General features: G+C 38.2%; 1 protein-coding gene across 1 annotated transcript in view; it reads right to left on the reverse strand.

Annotated features, from left to right (window-relative positions):
- Window positions 1–964: 964 nt before the first annotated feature.
- TPO (thyroid peroxidase) overlaps window positions 965–15,844 on the reverse strand; it is a 234,465-nt gene continuing 219,585 nt past the window's right edge. The window contains exons 15-16 of the mRNA XM_036751861.1: window positions 1,940–2,072; window positions 965–1,003 (exon numbers count right to left, since the gene is read on the reverse strand). Of these exons, the coding sequence (XP_036607756.1) occupies window positions 965–1,003; window positions 1,940–2,072 (172 nt within the window). The remainder of the gene's footprint in view (window positions 1,004–1,939; window positions 2,073–15,844) is intronic.

Here is a 15,844-nt window from a genome sequence, read left to right on the forward strand (position 1 = left end):
GAATTCTTCATCATCCCACAATGCAAAATTCTCTGGCACAAAATAAACATGACTAGAAGGAGGCCATTCAAAGCTTCTACATGGTACACTGGAACCATGAAAGGTACGTTTCAGTATGCTCCATATATTGGATGGCTCCTGATATATCTTGTTATGATTAAAGAATTTGAGCTAGACAAATCACAAAAATATTATCAAAATCACAGTCATGTTGAATGAGGTACAGCCCTTGTGTTACAATGGCACTCAGGAAATACTAAGAGACCCAGAGTTCTATATCCTTAACAAGCAAGTCAGATCCTCTGTACAAGATTTATAGGAATCATGGGTGAGAATTGCATAGGCTGAAAAATACATGGATGATCTATGATCTCCATGTGATGGAAAGAGAATACCTATGTCAGTGAAATCTCAGACTTATCAAAGTATAGTAAAAACACACTAGAATCAAATAATCTAATGTATATGACAGAGTTTTGAAACATTACTAGTACATACAAATGTAAGATATTTATTCACTTGTTTTGCATTAAGTAAAATGTGGTATTGGATTTTCATTTAAGATGAGGGCCTTTGATTTTTTGAAGCATGAAACCATTTGGAAACATTTATTTTCCATGTATGTCTGTCCTATTCGTGCCATCTGGTAATGCTAAGCCTACTGCCATTCAATATGGTCATTCTCCTACGAAGACTTCTCAACAAATGTTAACATCAAGACTCTTAACCACTCCAGGAACAGCAAAATTTACAGAATGCCAACAAGTCAGAAATAGAAGTTATTTTTTCTAAAAGACAGCCCATGTGGTCAGACCAAGGTCCTTATGTTCATTGATTCTCAAAATTTTTAGTGTTGGTTGTAAGGCTTCTCAAGAGGGAAACATGTCTTCCTTGGCTTTGTAATAGGTTCAGAGAGTAGGTGACAGTTGCAGAGTTGTTCGTGCCCACCTTCCAAACTGTTGTCTCACATGCTGAGTAAGATCTGAGGGCCACTGGCAGGATCCTGAAGGAGAAAACTGACATTCAGCTTGAACTTGTAGGTGCAGTGATGACAAATAATTCCTTATATTTCCTGGTTCCCCACCAGAATAGCTCTTGGATGTAAATGTGATCTTTGGCACACGTTGAAGAAAGGACAGCTATTCATTTGGCCTATACATAAACAGAGGGACTTCGCTATCTGGTTAATTTCAGGAATTTCAGAAGGGAAAAAGAAGTCCAAAGGAGAGCAGAAATCAAGATTATATTTTGCAGAGAGATGGAATTGGGTTAGTAATTTACCTAGGTTAAACCAATTTCTCGTGCAAGCTTTCCCTTGGATTTTCAACACTCTCCCAATTCCCACTACTCTGAACTCTGTACCAGTATTAGGTGTCAGAAGTTGGACTGGATCCTTTATTTCTTGTGTAATCTTTAAAACATGTAGAAAATGACTCTTTAACTAAACAACTTTGGTCATGTACAGAATATAAAAATAGTGGAAAGCATGTCTGACATCTTTTTAACACCATGAATTTGTTAGTCTATTTTTGAAAAAGCAAACAATTTACACTTGTCTCCTCTTCCCTCTCTAAACCAGAGATGGTGGCCAATATCAGAGGTGATGTTAAAAATCAAGATTAAAATGTCCCCAACAGTTTTCTAAGACCCAACAATTTCTAGATATTAAAAGCATAGTTTCTTAGCCCCAATTAATAGACCTCAACCTATTTTTATTCAGAGTAAATGCTTTTTTTCTCTCCCAATTTGACCTTCCTAAAAACTATATATGAGTTGGACATCTGAGAAGAACAATAAAATGAATGTGAGACAAATTTAAACAGAAATAGGTTCTTAGGCCATTGAACTGACAACTAAAATCTTTTAGAAAGGCCTGTGTGATGGTGGAAATAATTGACATTTCATGAAGTCTTTTAATGAAGGCAGTTATTTATCCTACCTTATCAACTGGCTGAGCTATGACTTCAGGTTGTGAAATCTTCAATTCATGACATTTTTTGCATCCCATTATGGCAACTGTCTTTCCATCTTTTTCCACATTTGTCTGAGTTGTTTCTATATCAGAACATGTCCTGTTGATAACCATGTGTTCGATTATTATCATCAGAAAGTAAAAAGTGCTTGCCTAAGTGTGCATACCAAATTTAATTTTTTTTTAAAATGCGGCAATTGGAAATGAAATATTGAAGCCTCACGAATGTTGTCTCCTGTAACTTGTACATTTTTGTGTGTTGAATCTTTTATCAAAGAAGACATAATTTGAAAATAATATTGTTCTGAAAGAAGCCTATTTGAACAACAAGAGCAAGTAGAACACAGGACTAGATATCAAGAAATATGGGTTCTCATCTGAGACTTATCATTTTTTTAACTAGTACATTTTTACCTTCATCCCCCTAACTATAAAATCATAGAGATTGGATTAGATAGCTTTTAATACATCTTTCATATCTAAAGTTCCATGATTCTGTTATGTTGATTTATAGTTTTGCAGAATGGAATTGATGATCTAGGATTGCTTTTGAGATCATGGATGTCCTGGTGGTTAAACATTTATTAACCCATATCTAAACTAAGACTATTTGGTGATTACCATGTAGAATTCTAGAGTATCATTAAGGATCTAGAGCTGGAAGGATCCCCCAAAGTCCTTAATCCAAGACCCTAATTTTACAGATGAGAAAAGTGAGATCAGAAGAGATTAAATAACTGGTTCAATGTCATGTATCTGGTAAGTATCAGAGCAAAGATTTGAACCTTGGTCTTCTGATGTCAAATCCAGTTGCTATGATGTTTTTAACTCCAATTTATTTACAATTTAAAAAAATTAATGAGCATACATTTCCCACCGCAGTGCACTGGGGGAAAAAAAGAAAAACAAAACCTTTGTAAAAATATATGTAGTCAAACAAAACAAATCCCCATGTTGACAATGTTTACAAATGCATTTCTTTCCACGTGTTGAGTCTATCACCTCTGTCAATTAGTAGGTAACTTTCTTTATCATTGGTTGGTCATTGTGTTCATCAAGATCCTAAGTCTCTCAAATTTTTCCTTTTTACAATGTTGCTATTATTACAAAATTATTTTGTGATTTATGTTTCTGTTCACTTTATTCTTTATCAATCCATACAAATTTTCCTAGGTTTTGTCCCTTTTATAATTTCTTACATCACAATACTATTCCATTATATTCATATGCCATAATTTGGTCAGAAATTCCCCTATTGATGGGTACCTCTGTAGTTTCCACTACTTTTCCATGACAAAAAACTCTTGCAAATATTTTTGTACATATAGGTCTTTTTCCTCTTATTTTTTTTTTGGAGGGGAGAGGTGAGGCAATTTGGGTTAAGTGACTTGCCCAAGGTCAAACAGCTAGTAAGTACCAAATGTCTGAGGCCGACTTTAAACTCAGGTCCTCCTGACTCCAGAGCTTGTGCTCTCTATTCACTGTGCCACCTAGCTGCTGCAGTCATGTCTTGTTTATAGTTACCTTAATACTTCATAAGGTGGTTTTTGTACCACAATGCAGGCGTAGGACTGAGTAGAACTTTAGTAGAGGAATGAATAGAAGACAGCAATAAAAACTATGAATAGTATAATTCATGATCATATGAAGCTTTAAAAATAGCTTCTCATTTGATCCTTGCAGCAAATCAGTGGAGTAAGTTCTGCGAATATAATTATTCCTGTCAGTAGAAAGATGCTTACAACAGATTGAAAGCATATCGAGGGCAGGGACTGTTTTTTATTTTTCTTTCTATCTCTTGCACTGAGCACATATCTTGTTCATATTGAGTTTTTAATAAATATATATTGATTTGAATTGAGGTGAGGAAAGTAAGACTCTGAGAATATGAGACAAGGCCAAAATGACACTTAGCGTCAGACCTGGGTCCGGAACCAAGATGTTCCTGTATTCTTTGCACCACACTTGATAAATGTTGCTTGGATGATTGAATTTTTTAAAGGCTATGAGCCTGGTCTTTCTCATAACCAAGAAAAGATTTTTTTAATATCTCTATTGCTCAAGCTTTCTAAGCCTTCATTTAATGGGATTTTTTTCCCCTCATGCAAATAATGACTAAAACTCCCTCAGGGAGAGAATCACCTGTAAAATATCTACAGTCTGAAGACTAGTTTCCTTTTTTCTGTATGATTACTACTACAATGTCCAAATCTCTTCTTTGTGGTTTGCCTGTGGGGTGGATTTTATTTTTAAAGGGTCAGATGTACACCGAGTACCTCGGAAGAAAGATAATAAAATATCATGCGGGGAACACTTGCACATTTTCCTCCTGCTTTTTCATACCAAGTATTCTTTCCAAAATCTATTGGCCATGAAATGTGTTTCCAACAGGTATCATTGTTTGGCTGCGAGGAAGCTGTAGCCAACAATAGTTAACACTCTTGGCTGCTATTGCTGTCTCAGATCTCCTGCCCCATTCCCATTGAGTGACATATCCAGAGTGGGTGTCTTGAGGGAGTGAGCTGGAGAAGGAAGAGGCTACAAGGAGCCCTAAGCTAGGAATCTTTTTTTCCCTGAGAGTTTGCTTTGCTTCAGTCAGGCAAGCTGGATTTTGAGAAAAACTGCTTGCTGACATATTTGCATTAGGAAGGGTAGGCAGAGCCAGACAGACATCCCAATCTGAAATTAAATTGCCTTGGGTCAGAACCAAAAAAACAGAAGCAGGGATGTTTCAAGCCTGCTTTTTCACTCCTAATTTGAGGAATTGCTTTTGAGTTAATTTTCTTGTAACCAGCAAGAGGCAGAGGGTAAGTCACAACAGACTAGAAGGGAAGATTCTATCTCCATCTTCAGCAGCCTATTTTTCTCCCCTGTGCATGTAATTCCTATTAATCAGGGTTTAAGAAGCTTCCAGAGTGATTTTGCATGATTTGCCTATCAGGCAGGCAGGTGTTTGCTGGAGCAATTTACAGTGGGGGCCAAACAGTTCTGATGAAAATTGGTATAATTTCATGCCTGGGGTTGGAGGCAGGCAGGCCTGTCTCTATATGCTGAAGGGGGAAAATCCCCACCCTCTAATGAAAATAAAGGTAGATATATTGTACCACCCGTCTAAGCTACTGCTTTTACTCTCATCTATTAGCCTCATTAAATCAAATTGAAATTGACTTTTATTTACTAAGTGGTTTCCCCTATAAAAGGTTTAGTGTTAGACACTATAATAATAGCTAGCATTTACATAGTGTTTTAAGGTTTGCAAAACACGACATATATAATCTCATTTGACCTTCACAACAATCCTGAGAGATAGGTACTATTAATTTCTCCCTTTTCCAAAGGAGAAAAAAGGGCCCGAGAGAAGTGAAACAGCATTCCCAAGGTTTCAGAGCTGCTAAGAATCTAAAGCAAGATCAAATCCCAGATCTTCCTGACTCTAAGTGAACCACTCCACTTTTACACATCTCAATGCTGCTGTGGGCACAGGTAAGGCAGCTATTTTGGTACAGTGGATAGAGTGTTAGGCCTGGAGTCGGGAAGACTCATCTTTCTGGGTTCAACTCTGGCCTCAGACACTTATTAGCTGTGCGACCCTGGACAAGTCACTTAACACTGTTTGCCTCAGTTTCCTCATCTGTAAAATGAGCTGGAGAAGGAAATAGCAAACCACTCCAGTATCTTTGCCAAAAAACTCCAAATGGGGTCATGAAGAGTCCAACACAATCGAAAAACAACTCGATGTAGGCACAGACTACTGAAAGTCAAGTCAAGCCAAGAAGCACTCATTAAGTGCCTAGTATGTTCCTGCTTTTGTGCTAAGCATTCAGGATAGAAAGAAAAGCAAAAATAGCCTCTACTCTTGAGGAGTCAAAATATAACGGGGGAGACAACATGCAAACAATTATGGACAGAATGGCTATATACAAGATAACTTGAAAATAGTCAATAGAGCATACTAGAATTCAGGGGAATGGGGAATGGCTTCTTGTAGAAAGTCAGATTTTAGCTAGGACTTGAAGGAGGCCAGGGAAGCAAGGAGGCAGAGATGGATAGAAAGAAGGAAGGAATGAAGGCAGAAAAAGTATGTAAGGAAATAAGAAAAAGGAAGGAAAAGAGAAAGAAAAGAAGGAAGGAAAGAAGGAAAGTAGGACACATTTATTAAGTGCCTACAGTGTGATGGGCACTGTGCTATGTATTTTACAAATATTATCTTCTTTGTATTCCAGGCATGGGAAGAGCCAGTGAAAACGTCCAGAGTTGGTAGGTGAAATTTCTTGTTCAAGGAAGAGCAAGGAGACCAGTGTTATTGGACATTGGAATAGAAAGAATCCTTTGGTGACTGCACATGGAAGTTATTATAAGTGAAGACCAGTGACTGTGTTGTTGGCAGGAATGTATAATACTGTCAGGAATTTGGAACAAAGGCTCTTCTGCAGAGCTCTATAGTCTTGCTGCCTTCTTTTGTTTTTGCTCCCAGATTTGTATAGAAGCCAGGAATTTTATATAGAGTAGCTAGCTCAGTAGTTAGAGCACTTGACTTGGCGTCAGGAAGACCTGAGTTTCAAATTCTCTTTCAGACACTTACTAGCTGCGTGAAACTGAGCGAGTCATTTAACCTCTCTTGGGCTCAGTTTTCTCATCTGAAATATAGGGTAATGACATCACCTATCTCACAGGCTTGTTGTAAGTATCAAATGAAGTAACATATGTAAAGTGCTATATAAATTCTAGCTACTAGGGTGTCCTTTCCCCAAAAAGCTCCTTTGTGATTTTGTGGAGCCTTAGAAATGGTTTGAGGATACACAGCTTAACAACCAGGGATTTGACAGGAATGAAAAAGGATTTTCTAATACAGAATCATATAGGTGGCTGGACCAAGCACTTGGAGGGACAGAAGAGTTAGTTATAAGAAGGGACTTAATCCTAGCCTGAAGGCTTATCAGCTGCTGAGCTGGTTGTTTGGTTATTGTCCTGTCCTTATGCTTTGGGACTGGCAGGAGTAATAGAGATAAATGAGTAATAGAGTAATCGAGTCTGTTGCATAGGAGCAGGGCCCACCAGCAACTCAAACTCCAGCAGACCGTTACAGAGAGAGTTCAGCCAACTTTATATCTAAAGACCAGTAGTAAGAAGATCACAGAGAGGAGATTCAGTATTCAGCAGAGACATGACTCCCAGCAAGGAATGGAGATGGAATCTCCATTAAAGTCAACACTCAGCAGAGATGCAAGGCCCTGCAGAGAGCAGCACCATTAAAGCACTGTGCTTTACAGTACTGGAGGTGCAAGTGGCCTTGTTCCCAAATCATGTGTTTCCTTTATGTTGCTCCTTCACGTTTCCTAGCAACATGTTCTCTATATGTGGTCATGTGTGTTCTCAGCATTACACACTAACACTGATGGTGTAGTAACTTACAGGAAAGTCAATTTCTCAGGGTATTTTCTTGTCACTTAATTTTTTATACTATTTGGTTAGATGTATTTTGTTTGGAACTATTGTGTCTTTTCTGATCACTGTAGTAGGTAGATAGAAAGGTAACAAACATTGTTAAATGCTTACTATGTGTGCCAGGCTCTGTGCTGGAGATGCAAATACAAACAAAAAGACATTCAGGGGTTAACATTTATATTCTAAAGGGGACAGTCAACTCATAAAAGACATCTAGAAAAGGGGTGTGGGTATTGAGGGCCACAGTAGCTAAGTTCTTAGAATTTAGGAAATAAAAGAAGTAAATAAAACATGGGTGCCCTGGGCTTGTTCCTAAAATGGGGGTCCTAAAAGGCTTAGTATAAGAAAACACATAGGTGGGTGCTTGTGGGTTATGGTTTGAGTAAAATTTTAATTCACTACCTTAAACTTGGCTTAGTTTTTTAGAGGCCAAAAACCCCCAAACTTTTTAGAGGCCCATTAGTAAGAGTCCTCCAGGTAGGGTAGTACAGGTATTAGGCTGAGTTATAAGCATCTACAAAAGGGAAATTGAAATCTAATCATGTGTAATATAATTTTCTGAGCTAGGAAATTTTAACTTTAGCATTTTCACCTTCATTTCATTAGCTTTTTAAATAAAAAAATAGCAAAAAAAGTGTTTTACTTCACGTAAATAGAAAAAAAAAGTTGAACTACAAAGCAAACATTTTGGTAATTATGTAGTTATTTCATGAACTATCACATAATTAGGAGATATTTATAACTCCCTCAGAACTGCTGAAGGCAGCTAGGTGGCACAGTGAATACAACAACGGGCCAGGAAACGCCGAGTTTAAATCTTGCCTCAGACACTTATTCTGTGTGATTTTGGGCAAGTCACTTAACCTCTGTTTGCCCAGTTTTCTCGGCTATCAAATGGGGATAAAAATAGCACCTACCTCTCAGGGTTGTTGTGAGGATCAAAAGAAATAATATTCGTAAAATGCTTGGTATAGTGCCTGACACGTAGTAGGAACTTGATAAATGCTTATTTTATTCCCCTTCCTAAATACAGGGCATTGCTCACAATAAATGCTTAATCAGCATTCATTGAAGTTTAATTTACTCTAATATAGCAGACTATATATTGCTACTACTAGAGGACTATTTTGTCATAGACTGAGTTAGAAAGGACCTCAGGAATGATCGACTTTAATCCTTTGATTGTTATAGAGATGCCCATCTACTTTAATCCTTTGATTTTTATAGGGATGCCCAGGGTAAAGAAGTTGACATTTTATTAACTAATAATTATTTATCAATCAATTATTTATTAGTTATTATGACTTAATTAACTAATTAGGTGACTTTCTTGCTATAGTTAGTGGCAAAGCCAGATGTATTATCCATTTCTCCTGACTACTAGTATGTCTTTTTCCAGCATGGAGAAATGAATAGAATCCTGGACTCAGATTTAGGGAGACTTAGGTATGGCTTGGAACTGGAAGAGACTTTAAACACCATGTAGTTTAAACTCATTTTACAGTTGAGGAAATTGAGATTGAGACAGACAAAGTGAAGCCCTAGGTTTTGCCAGATTTTAAAACCTATGACTTATTTTCACTCTCCTCACTTTTCCTAAATTTACATAGCCATTCAATTGCCAAATCTTACTATTTTAATCTCCATAGCATCTCTTACATTTGATCCCTTCTTTTTATTCACAAGAGTTGCTATCTTAGTTCAGGGCCCCATTGCCTCTCTCCTGGACAATTGTAATAGCCTCCTAATTGGTCTTTCAGCCTCCAGTCTCTTCCCATCTTAATCTATCCTCTACCTAGTTGCCACAGTGATTTCCCTTAAGTGAAAATCTGACCCTATCATTCCCCAACTCAGTAAACTCTAGTGGTTACCCATTAACTCTAAGATAAAATATAATCCCTTTGTTTTGGCTTTTAAAGCCCTTTAAACCTGGCCCTTTCCTATCCTTCACATTTCGTTATATATTGATCACTCGTATTCCTGAATTTTATGCTTGAGTCAAACTGGCCTTCTCTCTGTTCCTCACATACCTTACTTCATTTCCCATTTCTGAATCATTTTTGTATTGTCTGTCTCCCTCCACCTCCACAATCTTTCTTCCACCATGTTTAGAATGTATTCCCTCCTTGGCTACACTTAAAAATCATTCACTTGCTTCAAGATACAGGTGAAGCACCACCTTGTACAAGAAAGCTTTCCTTATTTACCCATCTACTACTGTCCTGTCTTGCTAACTGCCTTTCATTCATTTTGTATGTATTGTGTAATGTTTATATAGGTGCATGTTGTCTCCCCTGATGGAATTCCTACTCTGAGAGAGCAAGAGTTATTTCATTTTTGTCTTTCTCTCCTGAGTGCCTAATAATGCCAGCCATATGGTGGCCACTTACTAAATGCTTCTTGATTCTTGTTGATTGAAGTGCCAGAGGCAAGATTTTCACCCAGGTCCCCTGACATGAGATCTAGTACTCTTTCCTCTGTAGTTCATTCTCAATGTCTCTAAGTCTCCATTTCCTTATCTGTAAATTGGGGATAATCATATCTAATATTGTATATGAGTACATCTAGCTTTTCTGTGAGGATCAAACGAGATCTTGCGTAAAGCCTTTTGCAAGCTTTAAATCGCTATAGAAATATCAGTTCTTTTTGCTACCATAATTGAATGCTAGTTTTCTAGTGTGGCAATTAATCTTTAAAACCTCTGTCTATGAATCCTGGTTTCATTTATGAGATTACACACATGGAATAATGAAATAAATGATTATAAAAAAGATTAGGTTCATACGAATCAAGACTGATTTGATATAAAAATCAGAATTCATGAAGATTCTTATATAATTGCCTACCACTAGTGATTAGCCATGCTGTATGAATGACTTTGAAATCAGTTACGAGTAAAACATCTAGCTCGACATCGAGGGGACAATTTATAGGAAATATCTGAGTTAAATGAGAATGAAAGGCAATGTGGTATGGTAGAAGGAACACTGAACTTCTTAGGAGATGACCTGGACTGGAATCTTGGCTCTCCCATGTAGCCATGGGGACCTATTTACTTAGGCTCAGTTTTCCTCTTCTCTGAAATGAATTTTATTATACTCTTGTAGTTTTTCTGAGGAAAGTGCTTGGTAAGGCCTCATAAATAGATGATGATGGTTGCTATAATTAAAATTTAAAAGAACTTATGAGAAAACTAAACCAGAAAAATTCTTAGGTAATGCAGTTTTACAAATGTGAAGGCCCTGCACAGAAATTTGAAGAGAGTATGGATTTTTCTAGTTTGGTTTTCTTTTAAGTCCTTTTAAATGGCTGTTACTAACAGTCCATAAGAGAAGTCTAAAAACATAAGGTTTCTACAGTAGAACATAACTGATAAAGTCAATGCTAAAAACAAAATGAAAATGGCATTACAGAGTAATGTTTCATCAAGGTAAGAAACAAGGAAATCAGAGGCCCTGTGAAAACCCCAGGAATTCACTGCCACTTGGCTACTTCAGAATTATGCATTGATGTGTGGATGGTGTAAGTGGGCCAACCATGCAAATGAGCTTTAGGACAGGTGTGACACCATCCCTCCCCTCAGAATATGAAGGATTCTCCAAGCAGCACCCTGGCTTGTGCTGCTCTGGAGCTGGCCTAAGGATGTACACCCGCAGTGATTTATCACTATTATATATCACTTGACAGGTAAAATAATGCAATGAGTCTCTGTCAGGCTTCACTGTTTTTATATAAAATAAGGGGAGAAAACATGGTACACTGTTTCCAGTGGTAGTCCTGGTTATGCCAGCAATGTTTTTTTCATATGAATAGATAGCAAAGGGGACACCATCCACTTTTTTTTCTCTTTCCCAACACCCTCTTCCATCAACCATTATGTCTTTTAACTGGTCACCTAAAAGACGTCACAGATTGCCTTATGGGGTGGGGGTGGGGGGAAGGGAAAGTAAAAATACAAACAAATAGCTTTCAAAAGAATTGCAAACTATTAGTAATCACATAAAAATTATTCAAATCACTATTGATAAGAAATTCAATTTAAAACAGTTCTGAGGTTTCACCTCAGACTGCTCATAGCATCAAGGACACAGAGCTGGGAGGGACCATTGAGACCATCTAGGAAAGTACCATCATTGTACAGATGAGGAATTGATGTCCCTTGAAGTTAATTGATTTGCCCAAGGTAGTAAGTAGCAGAGCCAGAATTATAACCCAGGCCCCTTGGCTACAAATCTACTCCTCTTTCTACTGCTTCTCCATCAAAATGGCAAAGGCGATAAAAGACGATATATGTATGTATATGTATATTCCCTTCAGCTACCATAATACTGAGGTCTCATGAATTATACACATCATGTTTCCATGTAAGAATGTAAACAAAACAGTTCAACTTTAGTAAGTCCCTTATGATTTTTCTTTGTTGTTTACTTTTTCATGCTTCTATTGATTCTTTTATTTGAAAGTCAAATTTTCTATTCAGCTCTGGTCTTTTCACTGAGAAAGCTTGAAAGTCCTCTATTTTATTGAAAATCCATATTTTGCCTTGGAGCATGACACTCAGTTTTTATGGGTAGGTGATTCTTGGTTTTAATCCTAGATCCACTGACCTCTGGAATATCATATTCCAAGCCCTTCAATCCCTTAATGTAGAAGCTGCTAGATCTTGTGTTATCTTGAGGAAATTTTTTGAGGGGGGAAGGTAGGGCAATTGGGGTTAAGTGACTTGCCCAAGGTCACAGAGCTACTACAGATTTGAACTCAGGTCCTCCTGACTCCAGAGCCAGTGCTCTACTCACTGTGCCACCTAGCTGCCCCTGAATTGAGCAAATTCATAGGAATACAAGTCATTCCCCAATTGAGAAATAGTCAAAGGATATGAACAGGCAGTTTTCAGAGGAAGAAATTAAAGCTATCTATAGGCATATGAAAAAATGCTCTAAATCACTATTGATTAGAGATATGCAAATCAAAACAACTCTGAGGTACCGCATCTCTCCTGTCAGATTGATTAGCATGACAAAACAGGAAAATGATAAATGCTGGAGTAGATGTGGGAAAATTGTAACATTGTTGCATTGTTGGTGGAGTTGTGTGAACAGATCAAGAACTATAGAACTATGCCCAAAGGGCTATAAAAATGTGCATAGCCTTTGACCCAGCAATACCACTTATAGGGCTATATCCTAAAGAAATCACACAAGGGGAAAGGGACCCATATATACAAAAATATTTATAGCAGCTCCTTTTGTGTTAGCAAAGAATTGGAAATCAAGGCAATGTCCATCAATTGGGGAATGGCTAAACAAGTTGTGTTATATGAATGTAATGGAGTGCTATTGTGCTATAAGAAATAGGGAAGATACGGACCTCATAATAACCTGGAAAGAACTACTTGGAAGATGGTGGCTGGAAAGCAGGGACTTGAGTGAGCTCCCCACCACATCCCTCCAAAAACCTACAAAAAATGGCTCTGAACAAATTCTAGAACTGCAGAACCCACAAAATAGCAGAGGGAAGCAGGGATCCAGCCCAGGACAGCCTGGATGGTCGCTGGATGAGGTCTATCATGCACGGAGTGGAGGGGAGCGGAGCTCAGCATGGGAGTCAGCAGGACCAGCCAGACCAGGAGCCGGGCAGAACAGGCCCTAGCACCCTGAATCAGTGAGCTGTGGCAGTTACCAGACTTCTCAACCCACAAACACCAAAGAAAACAGAGAAGGTTAGTGGGAAAAGCTGCGGGGGACAGAGTTCACTGTTCAGCCACCACCCCAGGGGCAGCGGGGGAGGTGCAGCTACAGAACTACAGCTGCAGTTACTTCTGGCCCCAGGCCCACGCGGTGGGAGGAATTAAGTGGTGGATCAGAGCAGGAGTGCAGAGCCTGCTGAAGATTTGCATCAGGTCCGGGTTGGTGGTTCTTGAGGAAGGAGGAGTGCTGGGATGACAGAGCTGGCTATATAGAAATAGCTCTGAAGTCAACAGCGCATCCCCGCAAGCTTGGAACAAAGTACTTTTTGCTCTACAAGCAGTCATACCTAATGAAAAACTCAAGGGTCAGGTAAGTTGGCTGGGAACATGGCCAGGCAGCGAAAATGCACCCAGATTCAGTCTCAGACTTTGGAATCTTTCTTTGGTGACAAAGAAGACCAAAACATATGGCCTGAAGAAGTCAACAAAGTGCAAGAGCCTACACCAAAAGCCTCCAAGAAAAACACGAACTGGTCTCAGGCCATGGAAGAGCTCAAAAAGAACTTGGAAAAGCAAGTTAGAGAAGTAGAGGAAAAATTGGGACAAGAAATGAGAATGATGCAAGAAAACCATGAAAAACAAGTCAATGACTTGCTAAAGGAGACCCCAAGAAATACTGAAAAAAATATTGAAGAAAACAACACTTTAAAAAATAGACTAACTCAAATGACAAAAGAGCTCCAAAAAGCCAATGAGGAAAAGAATACCTTGAAAGGCAGAATTAGCCAAATGAAAAAGGAGGTCCAAAAGACCACTGAAGAAAATACTACCTTAAAATGAGATTGGAGCAAGTGGAAGCTAGTGACTTGATGAGAAATCAAGATATTATAAAACAGAACCAAAGGAATGAAAAAATGGAAGACAATGTGAAATATCTCATTGGAAAAACCACTGACCTAGAAAATAGATCCAGGAGAGATAATTTAAAAATGATTGGACTACCTGAAAGCCAGGATCAAAAAAAGAGCCTAGATATCATCTTTCAAGAAATTATCAAGGAGAACTGCCCTGATATTCTAGCGCCAGAGGGTAAAATAGAAATTGAAAGAATCCATCAATCGCCTCCTCAAATAGATCCCAAAAAGAAAACTCCTAGGAACATTGTCTCCAAATTCCATAGCTCCCAGGTCAAGGAGAAAATACCGCAAGCAGCCAGAAAGAAACAATTTGAATATTGTGGAAAAACAATCAGGATAACACAGGATCTGGCAGCTTCCACATTAAGGGAACAAAGGACTTGGAATACGATATTCTGGAGGTCAATGGAGGTAGGATTAAAACCAAGAATCACCTACCCAGAAAAACTGAGTATCATGCTCCAAGGCAAAATATGGATTTTCAATAAAATAGAGGACGTTCAAGCTTTCTCAGTGAAAAGACCAGAGCTGAATAGAAAATTTGACTTTCAAACACAAGAATCAAGAGAAGCATGAAAAGGTAAACAAGAAAGAGAAATCATAAGGGACTTACTAAAGTTGAACTGTTTTGTTTACATTCCTACATAGAAAGATGATGTGTATGATTCATGAGACCTCAATATCATAGTAGCTGAAAGGAATATGCATATATATGTGTATACATATATATATATATATATATATACGCATATGTGTGTGTCTATGTATGTTTATATGTAGGTATATATATATGTATAGATATGTAATATATATATACACACACACAAAGGGCACAGGGTGAGTTGAATAGGAAGGGATGATATCTAAAAAAAATAAAATCAATTTATGGATAAGAGAGGAATATATTGAGAGAGGGAGAAAGGGAGAGATAGAATGGGGTAAATTATCTCGCATAAAAGTGACAAGAAAAAGTGGTTCTGTAGGAAGGGAAGAGGGGGCAGGTGAGGGGGAATGAGTAAATCTTGCTCTCATTGGATTTGACCTGAGGAGGGAATACCATACACACTCAATTGGGTATCTTACCCCACAGGAAAGAAGGAGGAAGAAGATAAAAAAGGGGGGATGATAGAAGGGAGGGCAGATGGGGGGAGGAGGTAATCAAAAACAAACACTTTCAAAAAGGGACAAGGTCAAGGGAGAAAATTAAAGGGTGATAGGTTAGGAAGGAGCAAAACATAGTTAATCTTTCAAAACATGAGTATTGTGGAAGGGTTTTACATAATGGTACGCATGTGGCCTATGTTGAATTGCTTGCCTTCTTAAGGAGGGTGGGTGGGGAGGGAAGAGGGGCGAAAATTTGGAACTCAAAGTTTTAAAAACAGACATTCAAAAACAACAACAAAGAAAAAAAGTTTTTGCATGCAACTAGGAAATAAGATACACAGGCAATGGGGCATAGAAATTTATCTTGCCCTACAAGAGAAGAAGGGAAATGGGGATGGGAGGGAAATGGGGTGACAGATGGGAGGGCTGACTGGGGAACGGGGAAACCAGAATATATGCCATCTTGGAGTGGGGGGGGGTAGAAATGGGGAGAAAATTTGTAATTCAAACTTTTGTGAAAATCAATGCTGAAAACTAAATATATTAAATAAATTAAAAAAAAAAAACTACTTGATATGATGCTGATTGAGCAGAGCAGAACCAGGAGAAAATTGTACACAACCACAGACATATTGATGCTATGATGACTAACTTTGATAGACTAGGCTCTTTTCAGCATTACAAGGTTCAAAGACAGCCCCAAAGGTCTCATGATGGAAA

The sequence above is a fragment of the Trichosurus vulpecula genome, chromosome 3 (assembly GCF_011100635.1).
Source record: "Trichosurus vulpecula isolate mTriVul1 chromosome 3, mTriVul1.pri, whole genome shotgun sequence".
Lineage (NCBI taxonomy): Eukaryota > Metazoa > Chordata > Mammalia > Diprotodontia > Phalangeridae > Trichosurus > Trichosurus vulpecula.